Genomic DNA, 24233 nt, shown 5'->3' with positions numbered 1-24233 from the left:
TAAAGATTTTTAGTTATCATGAAATATTTATAGAATGACTAGTATATACACTTGCAGAAAAAAATATATATATACAATAAAATATAAATTATACCTTTTGTTTTTAATGTATCAAAATTCTTTAAAATTATAAAAAAAATAAATTTATTTAAAATGAAAGTAATGTGATTAAGTGTAATTTATTTAGATGTAATTAAAAAATAATTGATACTATGTACAGTAAAAAATTAATATTATTGAAAGATAAAATTAAATTAAAATTTATTTTTATGTATCGTTTTTGTCCCTAACGTTTTTGTCCTATTTAAGTCCCTAACGTTTTAAAATCGTCTCAATTTTGTCCTGCCGTCAATTTTGTTAACGGATCCCTAACGGCAAGACAACATTGAGTCAATTTTGAAACGTTAGAGACTTAAATAGAACGATTGAAACGTTAGAGACAATTTTGGGACTTATCCCAAACGTTGGGGACAAAAACGATACTTTACTCAAAAATTTAAATTTCTTATGTATTTGTTTTGTATTTATTAAATAAATATTTAAAATTTTTTCTCTAATAATAAATTTATCAAGTACCTTTAATAAAATACATATTAGCTAAATCTATTTATTAATTACTATTACTACTAAATAATAAAGCTGAATAATTTGTCTCTGGATAATCGTTTTCATAACTCATAGTAGTTCACAATCCATCTTCTAGTTATTATATTTTACTAGTTATAACATGTAATTTATTCTTGTAACAATTAACTCAAAAATAGAGTTGTAATATATATTGAAATGAAACATTTTATTTTAGTTATCTGATTCAATTTTCTTAAAAAATATTACTTGTATATGATTTTTTTAATTATGTTATTTTTTTACAGCTATGTGAAATCTAATTACTTTAATTTATTTATTCACTATATTTTAATAAAAATAAAAAATATGACTATAAATATATTACTTGTATATTATTTATTATGTATATTTAACTTTAACAATTTAAATTAATCTAATGACTATAAATACATTTTTACATTCTTGTATAAGAATTTTATTCCCATAACATATATCCTATATAAATGGAGTATAATTAACAATTAAGGTGAAATCTATTTATAACAAATATTAGGGTTATTAAGTTAACATGTATCCTAGAAAGAAGAATAAATTAACTTATGTTGATTCAAAAATAAGATAAAAACGTGTTAAAAGCATATGTCAAGATTAACCCTAATACCCCTGCCCTAACTACATTTCCAACTATAGGGAAAAACGAGTATTACTTAGCCTTTTTTTTTTAATGTTGGTAAATCTATTTATTCTTAATTCAAACATATTTATGAAAGAATTAAAAAGAAAAAAGAGTACCTTAAAATAGTATTAACGGACTGAAATCCTCCTTATTTTCATTAAAAAAAAAAGGAGAGAAATATCTTCTAAAATGGACTTATCTCTAGACTAAGATTTTTCATTCTTGTTAATAAAAGCATACTTTGTTGATCAAAGAATGAACACTCATTCACTCTCTCACTTTAAAATAACTTTATCTTAGATAAAGTTGACATCATGTGTTAGCTGCAGATTAATACACCTAGATTCAATTATTCATCAATCATAACGCATTATCATTATCATTACTACATCAAGAAGAATAAATTGAAATTAGTAACACAAGATTTTTAAACAAAAATACTAGAAGTTTAGAACATTTCTAATAGAGTATTTTTAAAATATCATTTTTTATACTTTAAAAAAATGAATTAATTTAAAATTAAAATATGCATTGAAGTTGATTTATAAAATGAAATCGGTATTACTTTAGAAATATAGTATCATTTTAATGAAAAACTAATAAAATTTTGACACTCATATAATTATATTGATAAAATAATTAAAAATAATATAAAATTTTAAATAAACTAAAATTAAGCATTAGAGGAGATAATTTTACTTTTAATTTTAAATTACTATTTACGACATATGATTCTATAAATGTTCTTGTAGGACCTAAAATAAAACTGAGATTAAAAGTAGCATTGAAAATGCTCTTAAGTAATTGTATTGGTAATTAAAGACGGTTAAATTATTCATTTATTCTCTGACTAAAATTTGAATTTTTAATTTTGACTACAAAAATATTCTGATTTTATCCCGGTTGATAGTTGATGAATTAGAATTTTCCAAATTAAATCAGGAACAAAAACAAAGATAAATAAGAGTGAACAAGATTGAACAACAGATATGACTGGAAGTATATTGATTATTGTAATTAATGAAGCTACTAATAAGATGCCTTTTATTATAGGGAATCTATATGTATATATGATTCCACATTGTTCATGATAACCGTTACTTTAAGGTGGCAAGTTAAGAATGCAAATCCTATCACTTTTCAAGTCCTGTTACTTGTTATCAATAAGTCATGTATGGCCAAAGTAACACAGCTTTTATAGCCCTATATATGTAACTCCAAAACATAAGGACACAAAGTATATGCATATTCATTTCTCAATATCACATCAAAAAGTGGAGCCAAAAAATTATTGAGTTACTCTTCAGCATATAACATCTTATCAAAAGAAAAACATTTTTCACAGTTTTTCTTCTCTTCAATCATCTTGTTGGAGCTGAAATTTCATTGTAGGATTCTCTAACAAAGATAAAGACATGGTATATAGTAACTTGATTCTCAAGAATTTGTGTCAGTATTTCAGTATAGTAGTACCTTTATGATGGTTTAATTTCTATCTTTTTGCATCTTTCTACTTCTTATGAATAGGTTCTTGCTGCAAACCATGGTGAGAAAGAAGGTTCTGAAGGCATTCCTGCGCTCGATTTTCGAGGCTACCCGGCCGATAAGTCGAAAACCGGAGGATGGCTAGCAGCAGGGCTCATCTTAGGTACCCCATTTTTTTTTTTTCCATTTTTCAATCCAAAGAAATTTGAGTCATAGTTTGAATGCTAAATTTGCATACTTTTTTCCACTATGCAGGAACTGAACTAGCTGAAAGAATATGTGTTATGGGAATATCTATGAACTTGGTGACATACTTGGTTGGAACTTTGAATCTTCCATCAGCTAAATCTGCTACAATATTGACCAATTTTATGGGAACTCTCAACCTTCTTGGCCTCCTTGGTGGCTTCTTAGCTGATGCAAAACTTGGCAGATACATTACTGTTGCTATATCTGCAACCATAGCTGCTCTGGTAACTTAGTTTCATTTTCAATTTCTTGTGTTATGGTTACAAGAACAATATATAATAATATCAAGTGTATTATTAACTAAATTCCACACTTTGTATAATTATTGCAGGGAGTGTGTTTGTTAACTGTGGCAACAGCCATTCCTTCAATGAGGCCTCCTCAATGCAATGAAGTAAGAAAACAACACCATGAATGCATTCAAGCCAGTGGAAAACAATTGGCTCTTCTATTTGTAGCACTTTACACCATAGCATTAGGTGGAGGAGGAATAAAATCCAATGTCTCTGGGTTTGGATCGGATCAGTTTGATACCACAGATCCTAAGGAGGAAAAGAAAATGATATTTTTCTTCAATAGGTTCTACTTCTTCATCAGCATTGGATCCTTATTTGCTGTGGTGGTACTTGTGTATATCCAAGATAATGTAGGAAGAAGTTGGGGATATGGAATCTCAGCAGGGACAATGGTTCTTGCTGTTGCTATTTTGCTTTGTGGAACACCATTCTATAGATTCAAGAGGCCTCAAGGTAGCCCTTTAACTGTTATATGGAGGGTTTTGATTTTGGCTTGGAACAAGAGGAATCTTTCTATGCCATCAGATCCTAGCTTTCTCAATGGCTACCATGAAGCTAATGTACCATATACAGAGAAATTTAGGTACGCAATTACAGTTGTTTTAAATCGTTTTGAATAAGCTAACGTCGGAATTTTACGCGACTCAATCATGTCTGGTCTAAGATTAGACATGATTAAATCGTGTAAAATTTTGACATGAGGTTGTTTTTGCTTATTTTGTTGTTCAATTATTGCACACCAATTAGAAAAGATTTGTATGATATAATGTCTGTGGTTGTGGTAGACATGGTGGTTACTTTCATAATCACGGGACTATTAAAAACTTTTGTTTTTAAAAACTTAAATGTGTTGTGTTTTCATTGTCTTCTATGTTGTCCTTGTAGAAAAGGACATATTTTTCAATTTTTGATTGGCAAGTCATTAGATCAAATAAATAAATAAATAAAAAGAGGAATTTAAGTTGGAAAAAGAATTACACGTAGACAGAGCTTATTTGCACACCTGCATATGTGACCACTTTTTTTCACACCTTGTAATCTTATGTCAAGCTAAGATTCATTACCACTTTAACTGTTTTCCTATTTGATGTAGATGTAAGATGTTTCTTAACTAAGTAGGTGAGTTTAACTTTTTGTTCTGCTGTTTTTTGTTCAATCCTTCTTAAATCTTTATAAATTATCAATCACTCTTAAAGCATAGTTGATTTTGGGTGAAAAGAAAAACTATATATTTCCAAGTGTTTTGAACAAAAATGAAAGATTTAAAGCTCTTGTGACAATGATCTAAATTACAACCTTGAATCAAATTATGGATTTTAACTGCATGCTCTGTTTAATAGGTTCCTTGACAAAGCTGCTATCCTAGATGAGAACTGTTCAAAAGATGAAAACAAGAACGATGTATGGTTAGTTTCAACAGTAACTGAGGTTGAGGAGGTTAAGATGGTAATTAAGCTCATCCCAATTTGGTCAACATGCATTCTCTTTTGGACAATCTATTCCCAAATGAACACCTTCACCATAGAGCAAGCTACATTCATGGACAGAAAAGTTTCTTCTTTTGTTGTCCCTTCAGGATCACTATCAGCTTTTCTCTTCATCACCATTCTCCTTTTCACTTCCCTGAACGAGAAAGTCACCGTGCCATTGGCTCGGAAACTCACTCACAACACCCAAGGGCTCACAAGTCTTCAGAGGGTCGGAATTGGACTCGTTTTCTCCATCTGCGCCATGGTGGTTTCAGCAAACATTGAGAGAGAACGAAGGGAGAATGCTGTTAAGAATAACACTATTATAAGCGCGTTCTGGCTAGTCCCTCAGTTTTTTCTCGTAGGTGCCGGCGAAGCATTTGCCTATGTAGGACAACTCGAGTTTTTCATCAGGGAGGCACCGGAGAGGATGAAATCTCTCAGCACTGGTTTTTTTCTAACTACCCTCTCAATGGGGTTCTTTGTTAGCAGCTTATTGGTGTCAATAGTGGACAAGGTAACTAATAAAAGATGGCTCAAGAGCAACATGAACAAGGGCAAATTGGACTATTTCTATTGGATGCTGGCTATACTAGGAGCATTGAATTTCATACTCTTTGTTGTCTTGGCCATGAGGCATCAATACAAAGTTCAGAACAACATGAAGCCTAATAATGTCAGTGGAGAAAAGGAACTGGTGAGTGCAAATGATGTGATCATTGGTGTTGATGGAAAAGAAGAAGCCTAGGGATATATGTATATATTCCTTAAAGTAGTTGGTCAATTTATTTGGCCCTATATGTATAGTGTGCAAGAACACCATGTTTTGTTAATTTGAGTGATTCGCAGAACATTCTTTGCACAATATTCGTTTGAACTATATCAATTTTCATGTACTTTTATGTATGGTGAAATATATATCAAATGCTCAAGCTGCATTTTATGTTATGTTCCAAAAGTGATAATCATATAGAAGATGAATAAAACCACTGAACCCCTTTCTAGCCATGTTTCATACATTCGAGGCATGAATTTGACTAATGTTAAAAAGACTACAAAATTACGGTCAACACTCATATGCAGTTTTTTTCAATGGGAAGTTGAAAGTTGAAAGCCGTTATATAATAATTTAGTCGAACATGTCAAATCATCTAATGGTTTTTAACCAGCAACTTCACATGAAGACAACCGTATGTGAATTTCCACCTATAGAGCTAAATAATTAAAACATGATCTTCAAAGTAAGGATTGATCCATTGAATCACTTGGTAACCAAAGCAAAGCTTTTAACTTTCACATTGATAGTTTAAGTACCAAGATGATGATATTCTCTAAAGAAAAACAGAAGCCTTATTATAAAGAACCAGTAGCTGATGAAGCTGGTTGATGACTAATTATCAATGGAGGACGCAGAGCATGGTGCGCTTCTTCCTTCTGTTTGCGTGCCTTGTACATTTCCTCTGTCTCGATAACAACCAACCTCTTGACCTATATGGATTATGAAGCTTATCAATGTTAGCACACAGAGTAACAAGTGCATTTTGAAAAGAGAATGGACTCCTATAGAGATTAACTTAGAACCTGCTGGAGCATTCCCCTAACAGTAGGCGTGTTCCATCGCATGACAGTTCGATTGCATTTGCGCAGGCGTAGTGCTTCCAAAGTGCGTCTATGGAGCCTCCTGGTTCCAGGAATACCTCTCACCAGAGTTATATAAATATTGGGGCTCCAAGCAATCGGGACGCATGCCTTGTATGCCTTGAATGCGTTCATGACTTCAAATTGATGTCAGAACTGCAATAAGTATGAATCAAGTTCATGTAACCGTTTCTTCTAACATGATCTCCAAATTTGACATTACAAGCATAAAGGTAGTTAAGTTACATTCAAACAAAACTTGAAGGCAATCAATTGATATAAGAGAAGAAAAAAAAATGATTATTTTGAATTCAATTGTAATTATATCTCTTTAACTAGATAAAATGGCAGCTTAATTGGTTACAAATACACACAAATAAGTAATAAAAATGTGCATAAAAGACTAGCATTTATCAAAATCATTCAAAAAACCTTAGTGCATATAGCATGAAAACCATAACAAAATAACGAATTGTGTAATCGAGGATCAAGATCAATATAATTGACCAGGAAAACTACAATGCTATGAGTCCCCTTTTTTTTTAAATTCCTTTAGATCCAGCAGGTTTGCAAATATGAGATCAAATTTAAAAAAATAGTTAATTTCCCTAATATAGTTTGCCAAAATGTGCTCTAATTAACAAACTAACATATATACAGATTCCAGCAATAATAGAACACAGAAGACAGAAGAGAGGAGGAAGAGGTTCGGAAAGGAGGCACATATAATAATTCTGCAGCTAATAGCACACTGAGAACTTGAGAATGTGACGAGTTTTGATCCACTGAGGACGAATTTTACTGTGATTTCGTTACTATATCCTATAATCTTCCAAGTTTTGAAACAACTAATTGAAAAAAGACCCAAAATTTGCATTCATAAAAAAACCCTACCATCCACATACAAAACTACATCGAACCTAGCATGAGAGAGAGAGAGAGAGAGAGAGAGAGAGAGAGAGAGAGAGAGAAACTGACCTGAAAGTTGAGTGGAGATGGCGATGGAGATGGAAGTAGCAGCACTGAGGTGCAAAGCTGGAAGTGGCAGCTGCATAACTCGTCTAGAAGAAGATGAACCCTGCTTTTCAAAGGTTGGGACAAGATTGTAAATTTCCGAAGATACAAGGGTACAATAGTCATAACGTACAATTTTGGAAAGAAACGAACAACTTTCTTTTTCGGTTTTTTTTTGGTATAAATTTTTCGGTTTTTATAATTGATCGCAGTGACGAATCAGATTGGGCTGGACAAAAGAGGGTATCTTTTGGCCCAATAATAGGGTTTTTTTTTTCTTTGGTTTAAAAAATACTTCGACATGCAATGAGCCTTAGCTCAAGTGGCATATGTTCCCCTTTTTTACTAAAAAATTTCAGGTTTAAGCCTCATCTAATGCAAACTTAACAAAACAAAAAAAAAAGAAAATATCGTGTGTGTGTGGGTGTGGTATGTGTGAGTGTAGGATTGGAGGATGTCTAATTTATTGATAAAAAAAAAAACTTCTACAAATTCGTTTTTCTTATGAAAAATAAGACGAAAATTTATTCGTACTAACTATGATTATTTGGAACCAACTTGGGTTGGTCAAGTGGTCAGTTCACTCGTCCGTTTAAGCAAGTGTCGGGGTTCGAATCCCGCCTTGTGCATGCAGCAACCCATTGGCCAACAGCAGACCCTTAAATGGAGCTCCAATCCGCGATGGATTAGTCCTTGGCCTGTCGGATTGAGGGATACCGTGGGCAACAAAAAAAAAACTATGATTATTTGGAATAGGAAAAGTATATGGAACCAAGAGATTACAAGCCAAAAACTAAACAAAATCACATTAATTTATATTAATTATTAATTTTAAATTTTTTAAATTCAAAATTTTAAAAATTTAAAATTGATTAAGTAAACTTAATTAAAACCTATAAAAACCTTCCTCTTCTCTCTCACATTAACCTACCCACCTCTAACAATCACACACACATACCTATCTCTCTCAATAATACTGCTGGAAGCGCTGGCGACTTCCATGCTCTCCGCGACGCCCTCTCGTCACCGAATGAGGCAACGCTCGAAGTGGATTCACGCGCCTTGGTTCCCGTTCTGCCATCTTCATCGTTGACCGTCGCGACTCCTTCGAAGCGCATGAGCAAGAAGAAGGAGCTAGTGAGAGTCTCCGAACTCAGCCTTCACGAGCTGCTCTCCTTTGCTATGTTATTATCATGCCTTACCGTTTTAGGAGGCACTGCAATAGTAGCATCATCATCGTGCTCTTCTTCCTCTCAAATCATTCTTTTCCTTCGTCAATGAGAGAGAAGATTACATGCCAAACTAAGAAAAGAGAAAAGGAAAAGTGCTTTCTTGTTAAATGACAGTGCATGAAGATAGACCATTGGAGGGCTCTAGTGTTAGTGTGCATGTTGGATTAAATGTAAAAGCAATCTTAATTATAAAAAAAATATTCATTTAATATGAAAAAAATATCTTAATACTTAACAAAAGAAACATCCAATTATATTTTAGTAAAAATAATTAAATATCTATAAAATTTAAAAAAATATATGAAATTCTTAAAAAAATAGAGACATTCACATTTGCAATACAAAAAAATTCGAAAAATATATAAAAGAACATCCATTTAATATGAAAAAAAACATTCTGATACTTAGCAGAAGAAATATCCATATATATTAACTCATAAAAATTTTGAATTCACCCAAAGATATTTGACTAAATTTTTGCTAATATCCTTTTGGCTCTTTGGAATAAAAGCAAACGTGCTCTTTTAAAAAAGAATTAATACATAACTACTCTTGAACATTTTTTTTGGTAATTAAAATGGGGCCTAAAAGCCCACTACTCTTTTTTATTCAAAAAGCCCACTACTTTTAAACATATAAAAGGATAAATTTTATTTAAGGTATATATATATATATATATATATATGGTGCCTTCTATGGTACCTATTATCTTATTGTACCTATGGTGACTACAAATAAATTTATCAATTAATTGTGGACATTTGGTAACTGATTTTTTTTTTTAACGTATCACTAAAAGTGTTGCTTAAAGAGAAAGTGTTACCCTTAATCGTTAACTTGGCTCTGATACCAATTTTTAAAATGTAATTTCTTTTTCAAAATTATTAACTCTTCATATTTTGCTAAGTTTATAATTTGTATAGATTTGGTTGGTGGTACTTTATAATTTGTAATTTCATAATCAAAAGTATTGAGCATTTCTACTATTACTAATTCTGATTTCATTTTTATAGTTTTTCAATCTTGTTTTAGTTTATAATATTGATTATTGTATATAAAATCTTTTATTTGTTTATCTTTTTCTTTAATATAATTTTTCAAATCCTCCAAAACTTCTTTTATTTCTACACTTTTTGTTGTTTCTAAATATCTTTTTAATTTTTCAACTTCATTCTCCATTTTTTCTTTCAACAGCTTTAATTCTTTTAAGTCATAATATGGTGTTCCAGGCATTTATAAATTTTATAAGTTTAGCTCCAACTTGTTTATATTTGTTCTTATTTCTATCCTTTTTATTATAAGGTCATTAATTTCGAACTGAAGATTATTTAATTCCCTTTTATACTCCTTTATTTTACTTTTTAATTTTTTCGCCCTTTTTCTTTTTATTTTGTTTTCTGGTCTTTCAATCTTTGTATATTTCATTATTTATCTTAGAATTTCTGCAAATTCTATCATCGATTCATCACTATTTTCTAGAGATTCTATTAATTTTTCTGACTCTTCAACTTCTCCTTTCAATTTGTCATAGATTATTTTTAGAGCTTCAAATGCTCTTTGATTTATTTCAGAAAACTGTAAATAATTCAACCGATTTTCTCTTTCAAAGAGCTCTTGTTTCTTGTCTTGATAGGTTACATATATTTTCTCTTTATTTATTGTCATAACTTAGTGTTTAGGGTTTCATTTAATTTTTCGACCTTTTTTGTTAATTCTTTTATTTCAGAATTTTCTTCTTTAATCTTTAACTTAGATAAACTTAAGGGGCTATTAATTTTGGATTCTCTTATTTGAAAATTCGATGAAACTAATTTTCCTGATGGTTCTTTTAGTAAAAGAACTGGGTTTTCAATAGCTTTATATTTTGGTATTTCTGTTTTTACAATTTTCTGAAATAATTCATCGACATAAATTCTTTCTCTGTTTTTAAATATTATACTATGATGGCTATTTGTTAAAGCATAATTTATTGCATATGTAATTGAAAATGGTTCATCGTCTTGTTCCATTAAATTCTTTCTGTGAAATTTATAAGCCAAACTTATAGATCTTCCAAGATTTTCAGTTGATAAAGGTATAGCATATCCAAGATGGGCATTGAATTTAACATTTACGTTTGCCAAGTTTCCATGAACAATTCCAATTATTTGATCTATTGGGTCATCAGTAATTCTTTTGTCACAGATTGCTAAGCTTATTGGTGAATTAATTCTTTTCATATATGTAGATTTGATTAAGACTTGTATAGTACTAATATGAATCCATCCAATTTTAGATCTTTTTTGTTGATCCTTAATTTTCTCAATCTGTTTACTCAATTCTTCATCATTTATCAGAGCTATTTCAAGTTCTCCATTAGCAGATTTTATCTTTATAGGGGCTTCAAGTTGAATTTTTCCATAGTATATTATATTTTTTCTATTAAAAACTTCTTTTAAAAGATTTTGTTTATTAAAATTTTCATTTGATTTGAGATTTAGTTCTGTTTTTAGAACAGCCTATTTTTCATTATCTAATAAGGCAGATAATCTATAATAATCAGATTCTTCCGTTAATTCTAAACTTTCTAAATAATTCATAACTATGAGATTAAGATAAAGGCGTACCTTTCTGGAGAAAAACTTCCTTTATTTAGAATATTTTACATAAGATGTTTTTATCTCCAGAGGGGAGATTGTAGATACTAACTCCAGAGGGGAGTTTAGAATTGGTTTTTCCTAAGGGAATTCTTCTTCAAACTATAGAATCACCTCGGCCGCTTCCTCCTTGCTCTCCTAGCATATGAGTACTCTTAGCCTTCTGCTTTCTATTGTTTGATACCTTCTACAATTGCCTAAGCAACCTATTTATAATGGTTGGGTCTGATGGACAATTCCCATCCTTACCCTTCTTATGACGTCATTGCATACGTCATTGTTTATTATCTTGCACCAGCTACATTGTTGGTGCTCTATGACCTAAGCGCTTACGTCACTATGCAATAATGTTGAGAGATGCTTCAGATGTGTTGTCCTCCTCTTTCATCATGTGACCTTCAGATGCGTTGTCTTATTCCTTTATCATGTGGGTTGATTCCGTTTTATTATTGCTTTCTTCAAATAACTCTGAGACACATAGCTGGCACTTGTGGTCTTCTCTGTCTTTTATCAAATAGCAGAGATTCCTCTTTATCCCTTCGGAGAGCTTTTCTAAGAGTCCAGATAAGTTGTAGAATGCTGATTCAAATTCCACTAAGAGTCTCATCTCTCTTTCTTCAATTTCATTCCTTTTACTGGACACAAGCAAAGTATTTCTGCTTTTATAATTGATTCTTGTGTGAGATTCCCATGTTATCTTTTGAGTTCTTTCGAAGACCCTTGCTAGTGTACTGGCTAGTCTTCCTTCATGACTGTAGATTGTTAGATCTTGAACTTGATCAATTGGTTGAAAATTTCCTGGGAAGACGGACATGAAGATTACTTGATGTGCTGGAACCAAGCATTCTTCTTCTTCATTAAAAATAGGTTGACTATTCGTAAATTTTAGGGATATATCCCTTGGATTTACGTTGTCAATCATATTTTTAAATCTCTTTACTACATCAATGAATCCTGCAGGAAACTCACTAATAATTTTCAAATCATTAAAAATTAAAATTGTATCAATTAATCCATACTGGAAAAACTGATAGGTGTCAGATGGGGAAGCCTCTGGAAATATAACCAGCTTTGTTAGCTGTTCTTTGGCAATAGGATAATATCCCAAGATTGCCCTCTTTTCTTCAGTCCAATTCAGGACTATGTTAAGGGTTTCTCTGAGATTTGATCTACAGACCCTTTTCTTTTCCTTGATTTCAGCCCTTGTAGGAATGTTTCTTATTATCCCTGTTCTCTGGGTTTGAATTGGAGTTTTATCTGCTCTTTTTAGGGTTTGCTCTGGATGAAGAGCTTCATATTCTCTGAAGGATTCCTTTGCTTCTTCCAGTTTTAAAAACTCTCATTTATAAATTATCCTTGATTGATGTGTAAATGGTGCTGCTTTTTCCCAGGCATCATATACTCCTTTCATGGGGCCATTATAAATTACATAATATTTTTTATCTTGGGTGGATTTTTTGATAATTTCAGCAATTGTTTTATTTTCTGAAATTTTTTCTTCACCTGGTTTGTCCACCATGCTTAGCTGGCTGAACTCTGATGGTTTTGCTTGTTGTGTTGATTTCATTGCTTCAATGGCCTTCTTGAGGGATTGGATTTGTGTCCTTATTTGCTGGCAATGCTTGCATTTTTCGAGTTTTTGCTCATATTTTTGAATTTCTTGATCTAATGCGTTGTAGACGAACTCCATTCTCTTGTTAATGTATCTGCAATAACATTTTTGTCACCCTTAATATATTCAATTTTTATTGGATATTGTAACAAAAATAATTGCCATCTTACCAATCGTCCATGATTATAATCAACTTTCAAATTATATCGTATGAAACCTGTTAAATAACTTGAATCTGTCCTTAATGTAAATTCTTTGGGTAGTAAATCAATTTTCCATTTCTTAAGAGATTTAATTGCTGCTAGAGTTTCCCTTTCATGAGTAGTATATCTCTGTTCTGTTGGAGTAAAAGTCCCTGAAATATATCTGCAAAGTAATTCCTTTGGGGGATATTTAGAATCTAGTGATTCTTTTTCTTGTTCCAAACTTTTTATAGCTTTCTTAGCTTTTAGACATCCTGACCAGGTTATGTCTGAAGCATCTGTTTCTACTATTAAGTAGTCATTTTCTTCTGGAATATAAAGTTCTGGAAGTTTTTCACATAATTCTTTAATTCTTTGAATTTGTATACTATCTTTTTCATCCCATTTCCATACTTTTTTAGTACTTATTTTTGGAAATAAGCTTTTAGTGTATTCTGTTATATTCTTTAAAAATCCCTGATCAGAAATATAATTTATACACCCTAAAAATCTTTGTAATTGTTTTCTATCTTCTATTTTATTAGGAAATAAATTTACCTTTTCTATAACATTTGGTTGAAGTTTTAGCTTTCCTTGAGTGGATAGAATTAATCCAAGGAACTCTATTTCTTGTTTTGCTATTCTTGCTTTCTTTTTACTAAGAACTAATCATTTTTCCTTGCATCTTTCTAAAACTATTAATAATTTTTGAAGATGATCTTCTTTATCTTGTTTTGTAAAAATTAGTATATCATCAATATATACTAAAACAAATTCATTTAACTCTTTTAGATTTTCTTCCATAAATCTTTGATAAATACCTGGGGCTTGCTTTAAACCGAATGGTAATACATTCCATTCATAAAGCAACACACTTGTTGATTCTTTTGTTGGACAAGTAAAAGCAGTTAATTTCTTTGTTTCTTCGTCTAAACGAAGTTGCCAATATCCTGATTTTGCATCAAGAGATGAAAACCAAGTTGCTCCTTTAATTTTTTCTAAAATAGAATCTTTTCTTGGAAGTTTATGAGCATCACCAATAGTTGCTTCATTCATTTTCTTATAGTTTATTACCATTCTTCGTTTTCCCCTTTTAATTTCATTATTGTTTTCAACGTAAAAAGCTGGAGCCGCATGAGGACTTTTACTTGATCTTATAATTCATTTTTCCAAAAGATCTTTACACTCTAATGAGAACTCTTCTCTATCTCTCGCGGAGTAAGGAATTTTATTTGGAACATTTATCTCTTTTGTGGGATCTTTTAATTTAATGCTTACTAATTCATTATTTGTATTTTTAATATCTAAAGGATTTTCAGCACAAATTTCATCCAAGAGTTCTTCTATCTTTATTTCAAGATTATTTTTTGGAATATTTATCTGAAAGTATAGATTTAAATAACATGTTTCTAATATAGAAAATATTTTAAATTTTAAGATCTTATCTATAGTAGTAGTTGGTATTTTTATACGTTTTGATTTTTGATTTATTGAAGAATCGTGTGGAGCTTTTAAAACTATATATGTTAATTCTTGAATGAATGGATGATATAGCTTTAAAAAGTTATTTCCTATGATAAAATCCATTCCAGAGTCTAACATATATATAGATGGAACAATGAACCTATAATTTTGAATAAAAATTTCAACCATCTCTGCTTTTTGGTCAATTTTATGTATTGATTTGTCAGCTATTCTAACTCTTAATGGTTTCTTTAATTTTTTCCAATCAAGTTTTATACTTGAACTAGCAAAGCATTGTGTTGCCCCAGAATCTATGAAAGCATTTATAAACTTTTATGTTATTTTTATAGTAATAAATGTAGCATTATTACTCAGTCTCTGAGTCTGTTTTCGAGACATAATCAAAAATATAGTCTAAGTTATCATCAGATTCTTCTAATGGTTCCATGAAACAAGACTTAGCAATTTCTATTTGTTTAGTAAGATCCTTTTTATCCTTCTTTTTCGAGCATTCATTTGCGTAGTGTCCTTCTTCTTGGCAATACCAACATTTACAATTTTCTTTTTTATTCGGGCAATAGTTATTTCTTTGTCTTTTGTTTTTATTGTTATTTTCTTTTCTAAAATATCTCTTTTTTCTCCAGTTTGGATAGTATTTTCTTTTTCTAAATTGACATTTTCTTTTTCTATGAAGATTTTTATTAAGACTATATTTTTGAGGTATCTCCTCATTATCCTGACAGCAAATTCTGATTATATTTACAAATCTTTTTTGAGTTGCTTCTTGCATACAACGTTCTTTTATTTCCTCTCTTATAGCAGAGGTTGCTCCACCAAAATTATTTTCAATTGTTCCTCTATTTATTTCTCTTATAAATCTTCCCATTATAAATTCATTAGCAGGATATGGAAGTTTTGTTATGTACATACTAAGATAATGATTTTTATCTTCTTCTTTTAATTTGTAATAATGTATTCTATATTCACATATATAAGACTCCACATTACATAAATCATATATCTGGATATTAGCTAAATGGTTTTTTGCTTCTTGATATTCTTTATTATAGACTTCTTGTCTATGATCTATAATATTTTTTCCAAAAAATTCTTTATATAGAATCATCATTATATATAATATCTTATCATAAGCTGTTGTTTTTGTTTCTAATTCTTCTATTATTTGGTTTTCTATTGATGTCATATAATCTCTTATAGTTCCTTTAGTATGAAACCCTATGTAATTCCAAATGTCCCTTCCAGACAATTCACCAAGTTTTGGATTAGTAAAGGCTTCTAATAAGAAGGAATTCAACCAATTTTCGAAAATTTCTTTTTCGTTCTTTTTGCAGTCTAAATCGAGCATTCTCTCTCCTTCCATTTCCTGGATTTTAGGAACGTATTTTGATGGTATTTTGTATATTTTGAATCTTTATTTATAAACCCTTTTTTAAAAGCATAATTATCAAAACCTGTTTCCCATTTAAATTGAGATTGATTATCCTTAGATGTTCCAACTTCATTTTTTACTTGTATTGGAATAGCTGGTTCTTCGTCACTTGAATAATCTAGAATGTGTTCTTCATTTTCTATATTTTCAGAATTTACTAATTCTTCCTCTATTTGAAAACCATGTTCCATAATATTATTTTCTTGAGCCATTTTTAATTGTTTAAAAAGCATTGTAACTTCTTCTAATTTTTCTTCAATATTCATAATTTTAGTGGTGGTTTTACTTTTAAATCTGTTATGTTAATTATGTTTTGAAATTTTTCTTCCTTGGAATTCTCTTTTTCCTTATTTCTTTGAAATTTTATGGATGTTAATATTTCTTCAAGCATATCTACTATAGAATTTAATTGTGGGTTAAAAGTATGATATAGATGTGGGGAATCATTTCCATGGTAACATTTTTTAGAAATTCCGTGTGAAAAATAAGTTTTTTCAGGTTTTTGAAGTCCTTCAATAAAACTTATAGTAAAATAAAGATTTTGAGAAAAATCATTTTGTATTGATTTTAAGAATTCGGTGTCATTACAGTTAACATTAGTTAAAATCATTAATTTTTGATCTATTAATTTTAATAACTTAATTATTTCTTCTCTTAAATCTTCTAATTTACTTTTTTCCATTAGGTGACGCTTTTCTTTGTGAAGAGTTACACTTTTAAGTTAAAAGTGTAACTCTAGCCACCACTAATTACCATAGGCATAGCCACCACAGACTTGGCTTATATATATATGGACCATACTATAACGAGTGATGATGGGCCCATAGCAAATTACGCTGGATTTTGAGAGAGAATTGCTTCAAATGATGATGGTGTAATTTGTGGAGAAAGCTTGGATTCTAGATAGGTTAACTTTTAACACTGCTTTCTCTGTCCAAAAAGAAAAAAAAAAAACACTGCTTTTAACTTATTAGGGTATGAATTGCGCATAATGAATTGGTAAATTTTATAATACCTATAATTTGATGTTTAATTTTTGTCTAACTTAATTTTTATAATAAATTTTAAATATTTAATAATTATTTATTTTTATATTTTAAAATTAAATATTAATTTTTAATTTTTTTAATAAGTTAGACAAACACTCTTAAACACCATACCAACCATCTAATCAATAATATAATTTATCCGAGGAAGGTTTAAAAGACATGATTATACACTTACACTTTTAAGGTATGTAAACAAAACATACACCATAACATTTCCATCAAAGCCCTAAATTGTTCAACACGAGAGGCAATGCAAGCTTAGCTTACATATGTTTCATAATGATTTATTTAAAAAATCTCTCTTTAGATTCGGATATACATATAGCCTATTGTTTTCACTCTACTAAATTCTAACTATGCATGATAAATAATCATGCAAGACTATGGATCCTTTAACCTAGTATCAGGGGCGGAACTTAGTTAAGATAAGAGGCCATGACCCCCAAACTTTTGTCAAAAATATTAGTAGTATTTTTCTAAAAAATAAAAAATAGTTCAGTTAGCTCAAATATTTTACTATGACTTAAAATACTAAAGTTTAATCTTCATCTCTTACTTTTATTACACAATAATTTTTAGTTTTAAACATTCAAACCTTGTTGAATTTGAACTGAATTGAGTGTATTCGCATTTCACATATCTCTATTTAATAAGCAACATTACCTCTATTTTTGAGTTCAAATATAAAAAATTAGGTATTTTTTAGTTATGTAATTTAATATTATTTTATATTTTACTGTTTATTTAATTTAACTTTATATATGATAAAAAAATTAGAATATTCAATAAGTATTGATATTATTGTATTTGTATAAATTGATAAAAAAATTCAATAAATATTATAAATTTTAATATTTGTCCTTCTAACTTCTTTTTTACATATTTTACAAGATATATATTTAAATTTTTATATAAAATAATCATAAAAATCAAAGAATTGATGTATTTTTAAGAGAAATGTTAATATTCAAAGAGAAAAACATATAACTTTTACAATATTAACACCTGTAGATAATTTTTTTTACTTTAATGAATCACGAAAAAAATGAAATACAACCTTCAAAAATTTAAAAAGTTGCATCTGATAAGTTTGATCTTAATTCTTTGGAACTGAGACCCTAAAAAATGGCTTTAAATTTGACAATATCACCCAAATGAGAGAGATAAGATTAGACAAGCTTATTTTAAATGGAGTCCATATTAAAAACATCTTGACAATTATCTTCTATCTGACTCCCCAAAATTTTATTTCAAGCTCCACCACTGCCTAGCATGATAAATGTTAAAGGATTTCTACTTGTGCAATTGACTAAATAAATAGAATATCATACAAAAGTCTCCTTAATGTTCCACAAAAAATTCAAGAGGCTATAACACATCAAGAGATTGAAGGATACATATATATAATAGGGAAACTTGCATGCTTAGCTTCATAATTAAAGCAGCTTCAAGACCTAAGGTAACTTGAGATCTAAAAAGGGTTTCAGCTCAACAGTTAAAAGTTCATACAAGCTATAAATACTATATATTATATATATAGCATATGCATTTGCATAGTTAAAAACTTAAAATAGAATAGGCATGGTATCCATGGGAAATGGCTTGCACATGATAGTTTCCATGTAGTGGTTAGTTGCATCCATAACAGCAAATTGCATGTCCTCAGAAGGCTTCCAATGGCGTTTCCTCTGATTGATGAACCAATTGTTTATCTGCTTCAAATCTAGCCCTGTTGATTCTGCTAGTGCCTGTTTCTGGGATTCCTATACATAAATATATTTATGTTCACCCAATATCAACATCAAGCTTAATTAATTACTCTCGAGTTTAATTTTGATATATTAATAGTGTAAACCATTTAAAATTATTGTATCTGAATCTAAGCACATTATTATGTTTATTAATGTATCAATTATCTAAATAAACAATTATTTGAAACCAAAAAGAGTATGTAATATGATCTCAAATAATGTTATATCTTCTTGCAAAGGAATATCAAGTAAAAAATGTGGCACATATCATTAATATATTATACCAAAAAATTTTTAGTGACAAATAAATGTAAAAGATTTTAGTAAAAATTTCTTGCAAAAAAAGAATTTAATTTCCATGCTAGCTATACGAGTATAAAAAAGTTTTAGATCAGACAGACAATCAATAGTGTATTATACATCAGCTAAAATAACTACTTAAAAAGACACCAAATCGCATTTTATACATCATCACCAAATATTTTGTGTCTACATCTCGATTCTCAATATTCATAAGGTTTAATTACTCCGTCAATCCCTATAGTTTTATCTAATTTTTAATTAGGTCCCTATACTTTTTTTTCTTTTTAATTGGGTCTCTATACCATATACTAAGTCTCTACCGTGACAAGCATTGAAATTAACAGAATATTCTGTTAAAATATATAGAATATTCAGTTAAATATTAGACGTATTCATTTTATTTAACAGTATATTCTGTTAATTCTAATGTTTTTGTCATGGCAGAAACTTAATTACAAATTTTGATATCGTATAAGAACTTAATTGAAAAGAAAAAAAATATAGGAACCTAATTTGTGATACAACAGGGACTGACAAAGTAATTAAACCTATCCATAAACTAGATATGTAGAGAGATGTAAATATGTAAAATGATTTATTCAAGTTATTAAGAAAGTTGTGACATATATATATACATACCGAAGGATAAGGCCATTTGTAATGTCTGTTCCACCAATCAAGAAGCTGCTGACGAGCTTCTTTTGGCAACTTTCCATTCTTTTTCTTCTTGAGAAACTCCTTCTTGAGTCCACCAAGATATCCACTGTACTTCTTCAGAAGCTGGATCTTTAGTTCCCTGTCTTCTTCAGCTTGACTTGTATCCATGTTCCTATTATTGTTGTTGTTCTCATCAAGCACATCAACCTCATTTTGTAGTAAAGATGATGATGATTCACTTTGATGATTAGTACCTTTCAAATAAAATTACCACAACAATATGGAATAATCTTAAAAACCTTCAATAAATGTTGCAGGTAGAATATGTCGCACCAAGTAATTAATTAAATTGCATGCACTTGCTAGTCCTTATCATTATTGACTATATGTGTCTATATATATAGCATGACATATATCACAAAATATTACATCATTAGCCAAGGAAGACTATATATATAAAATTTAATTTTCATTCACAGATTATGTATAAAATAATTTTACATAAATATTTAATAGTAAGTTGTCAAATTATCAAAAATAGCTCATTTGCAAATTTATTATTTAAAAAAATTATCTAAATAAATGAATTTAATTAAATGATAGTGTAAAACTTTTTTAATATATAAATGCATAATTTTGATACACATTTTATATGTACTCAGTACTCCAAATACACTCATTAATTTATTCAAGTATTTTTTTAAATATAATGACTAAATATTATAAAAAATGAGGGGTTAAGAATGTTCTTTAAAATTAGCATGCTCTTGTATATCTGAAAGGCGGTGCATTATATTAGTTATGTAATTAGGTAGAATATTTCTTGAATTATCCAATAACATCCAAGATAACCTAAAGATTATATGCCAAGAGTGGTCACCAAGTGGGGAAAAAATAAAAAAAAAACGTCAAAAGAGATTTGATTAGCATTTTCTTTATTTAAGTTAAGTTAGACTTGCATAACATGGCAAAAGTGACTTGCAAGTCTTCATTAAGAATGTCAACACTTACAAAAGACAATAACCTTTTGCTAAAAGCCTGATTAATGCATCTAATCAATGATCTAATCGCACTTAGTCAATTTCATAAAAGAAGCTATTGTTATATAAATAAATAAATAAATAAATAAAAACTATTCAAGACCATTGATAAATTAAAGTGCATACAGAAAGAGATGAAAAGAACGAAAAATAACCACACATAAAAAACAGTAGTGACAGATTCAATTAATTTGAGAAACTAACAAATTAAACTACTGCATAGGGAACAATTTGATAAAAGAAACACATGACAAGAGAAAACAAGACAAGAAGTTTCCCTTTTCTACCAACTGTTCCTTAAAGGACTTTAATTTGACCAAGACAAAATCATTTACATATTTAAATGAAGTGAAGAAACAATTAAAAAGAAGAAATAAGCACTAATAATAATGCGGCAAACCATGACCAAACGAAAATTATAATGAATTGATCACTTAATTGGGAAGCATTAAGAATAAATTTTTCAATCATTCGAATAATAACTAAAAAAGGGGGAAAATACAATTTTTCAAACACATTGGACCCATTAAATAATTGATTCGAACTTTTAATCAAGTTCATGTAAAACTCTAGTGACACTATTTATGATGAGAATGATCATTTGACTGATATGCAACTCATTCAAGAGATATTCAAATGAACATTTTTAAATGAAAAATATATTATATCATCACAATCTATCATTTATTTTCATAAACATTCTTTAGATATATATGAAACAATCATTTACTATTTTCCTTAGTATTAATTTTTTTTCCAAGTGATTTATATGTGTATATATATAATTATTACTTTTCTATTTGCTAACAATTTTTAATATTTAAATTTAATACCAACAAATTTAATTATAAACTATGAAGGACATTTCTTCTGAAGATTCCCATGGCTAAACGGGCATAACTAGCAAAGGAGGGTTAATTTCTAGGGTTTTTTTTTCTATCTCTTTCTTTTCAATAGGTCACACATGATGATCATATAGATTATCAAAGACAATAAAAAATAAAAAACCCAGTCCAAACATTTCAAAATTGTCTTATTTAAGACTTAATAATTATTATTTTAAATAAAATAAATATATAATTATGGATGTTATGTTATATAAAGAAACTTTAGATATTGTTTAATTAAAAGGGTAATTGAATTAATGAATGTTTATGGATATATACCAAAATGTGGTGAAAGAGAAAGGGCCTTAAGCTGGGAATCAATTGTTGAGAAGAAGAGCATGGCTTCTTTGAAGGGTTTAGAAATCTCTTGCTCATATTTAATGAGCATCTCACAATATGCCTCCATGAACTGATCAAGCCCTGGATCTTCACCTATGCATGAATTACTATCTGATCTTCTTGATGATGATGATGATGAACACTTTCCACATAACTCCTCTAACCTACCCACCACTTCTGGAGGTGCTCCAACCTTTAATACCATCAAATTAAATAAATAATAATAACATTATGAGAAAAAAAGAACATATGTAGTTTGTTATAAGAATAGTATTGATATATTGATGATGATGATGATGATGATGATGATGATGACCTTCAAGCAATTAAGGTAAGAAGATAAGAGACGAGGGAAGAGAGGATGTGCCATGATCTTATCCCTAACTTGTACACTACTACTTCCGGCGCCGTTGCTGTTGGTGTTTGTGGCGGTTTGTTGTTGTTGCTGGTGGTGGCTGGTATAGTTATGATGATGAGGCATGTTGAAGGTAGAAGGTGAAGAAGAAGAAGAATTGTTGGTGTTCTTGTTGATGACAGTAGCCATAATAGACGAAAGAAACTTATTACTATCACTATTCATCATGTTGTTGTTGTTGTTGTTGTTGTTGGATTCGTCAATATTCATCATCATGTCCATTGAAGAAGTAGTAGCAGAAGCAGAAGCAGATAAGAAACCCTACTCTCAATCAAACAAATCTTTCCATCAGTTAACAATAAATAAATAATAATAATAAGCAAACCATTTTCATTTTTTTAATAATAAAAAAAAATAGTAGGTGGCTTTTTGCTGCATATAATTGTGGGAGATCAGAGATCAGATAAGATGAGATCAGAAAGGACTCCCGCAAATGAAGCTTGAAACAAATTAATTATTTCACTTTATTCCTACAAAAATCCAACATACCCTAAATTATGGACACCACCCGTGTTTTTTAAGGACGAGTTCTGTTGGGTCTGTCAATAAAAAAAGAAGAAAGAGTACTAGAAGAGAGAAGTGTTTGGGTTCATTGGAAAATGGATAGGAACAGAGAGGGGTGAACAGTGGGTTGTTTTGTATGACTGAGAGTTTGTGTTTGTGAAGAGAGGAGGGTGCGGACAGAGAGGGGGGCTACAACACAGGGATAACGTGTGTCTCTGCAACAACACACTCAGTTTTCCTTCCCAATGAAATCACCATACATCTACATACATACTCATCTCATACACATACTCATTCATCTATGTCTTGTCTTCTGTGTGCTACAACCTAATGTTTGTTTAGACGGTGTTTGTTAAGATACTGAAAATAAGATGGAACAGATAGAAATATAAAATTTTGTATTTTTATATTTTATTTAATAATAAATTAAAATAAATTATAAAAATTTAATTTATTTTTATTTTTTTAAAAATTTTAAAATATATATAATTATAAAAAATTAGTAAGAATAATAAAAAAATAAAAAATAAATTATATTTTTTATAATATTTTTATTTTTTTATTAAAATAAATATAAAATATATTAATTTAGTGTCTAAAGACATAATATTTTTATTTATGTCTTATTTATTAAATATAATTTTTTTTCTGTATTCTATCTCAATGTCTCGACTCTATAAACAAACTTAATTTTTAGGTTACATTTGTTTCTGAGAACAAAATATAAAAGGATAGAGACACAAAATTTTGTGTTCTGTTTAGTAATAAATTAAAACAAATTATGAAAATCTAATTTATTTTTATTTTTTTAATTCAAAAAATTTGAGACGAAAAATATAATAATAAAAAATATAATTATAAAAATTAACAAGAATAATAAAAAAATGAAAAATAAGTTGTGTCCATTGTTAGTATCTTTGTGTTCTTTGATGGATACAAAATACACTAATTTAATGTCTTTTAATACATTATCTCTATTTATGTCTCCTTTGTCAAACACAATTCTGTATCTTAGTATCTTTGTCTCAGTGTCCAGTCTTTATAAACAAATAGAACCTTAGAAACGGAAAAAAGTGGTATCATCAGTATTATATTCTATAAATTGAGATCGGAATTAAAATTTTAATTTTAAATATAAAATTCTAATTCTTTTAATATTATAAATATAATAAAATATTAAAATATAATTTAATTTTATATATTTTTATATTAAATATAATATAAAAATGTAATTTAATTTATTTTTTAATTTTTGTTTTCTAATCTGTATCTGCTAGTCTTTATTTCAAACGCAGTTATAAAAGTCACAATCTCACAC

At 29.2% G+C, this 24233-nt stretch overlaps 3 protein-coding genes across 3 annotated transcripts; 1 reads left to right on the top strand and 2 right to left on the bottom strand.

Moving 5' to 3' along the window:
* The first annotated feature begins 2163 nt into the window (after positions 1 to 2163).
* On the top strand, positions 2164 to 5690 carry LOC112702243 (protein NRT1/ PTR FAMILY 6.4). Its single transcript, XM_025753205.2, has 5 exons — positions 2164 to 2661; positions 2771 to 2891; positions 2984 to 3201; positions 3309 to 3856; positions 4614 to 5690. The coding sequence occupies exons 1-5, from the start codon at positions 2659 to 2661 to the stop codon at positions 5488 to 5490; spliced, it is 1767 nt and encodes a 588-aa protein (XP_025608990.1). The 5' UTR covers positions 2164 to 2658; the 3' UTR covers positions 5491 to 5690.
* LOC112702244 (uncharacterized) lies at positions 5681 to 7563 on the bottom strand. Its single transcript, XM_025753206.3, has 3 exons — positions 7359 to 7563; positions 6324 to 6536; positions 5681 to 6230 (listed from the first exon to the last, which is right to left on the bottom strand). Exons 2-3 carry the CDS (start codon positions 6513 to 6515, stop codon positions 6096 to 6098), a joined length of 327 nt encoding a protein of 108 aa, XP_025608991.1. The 5' UTR covers positions 6516 to 6536; positions 7359 to 7563; the 3' UTR covers positions 5681 to 6095.
* Positions 7564 to 18324: 10761 nt separating this feature from the next.
* Positions 18325 to 23225, bottom strand: LOC112702242 (homeobox protein SHOOT MERISTEMLESS). The gene is made up of 5 exons (XM_025753204.2): positions 22901 to 23225; positions 22313 to 22672; positions 21937 to 22189; positions 19713 to 19984; positions 18325 to 18782 (listed from the first exon to the last, which is right to left on the bottom strand). The coding sequence occupies exons 2-5, from the start codon at positions 22631 to 22633 to the stop codon at positions 18585 to 18587; spliced, it is 1044 nt and encodes a 347-aa protein (XP_025608989.1). The 5' UTR covers positions 22634 to 22672; positions 22901 to 23225; the 3' UTR covers positions 18325 to 18584.
* Between the last annotated feature and the right edge of the window lie 1008 nt (positions 23226 to 24233).

The sequence above is a fragment of the Arachis hypogaea genome, chromosome 7, assembly GCF_003086295.3.
Source record: "Arachis hypogaea cultivar Tifrunner chromosome 7, arahy.Tifrunner.gnm2.J5K5, whole genome shotgun sequence".
NCBI lineage: Eukaryota > Viridiplantae > Streptophyta > Magnoliopsida > Fabales > Fabaceae > Arachis > Arachis hypogaea.
The sequence above is the reverse complement of the archived record's forward strand: the minus strand, read 5'-3'. Positions and strand labels throughout refer to the sequence as shown.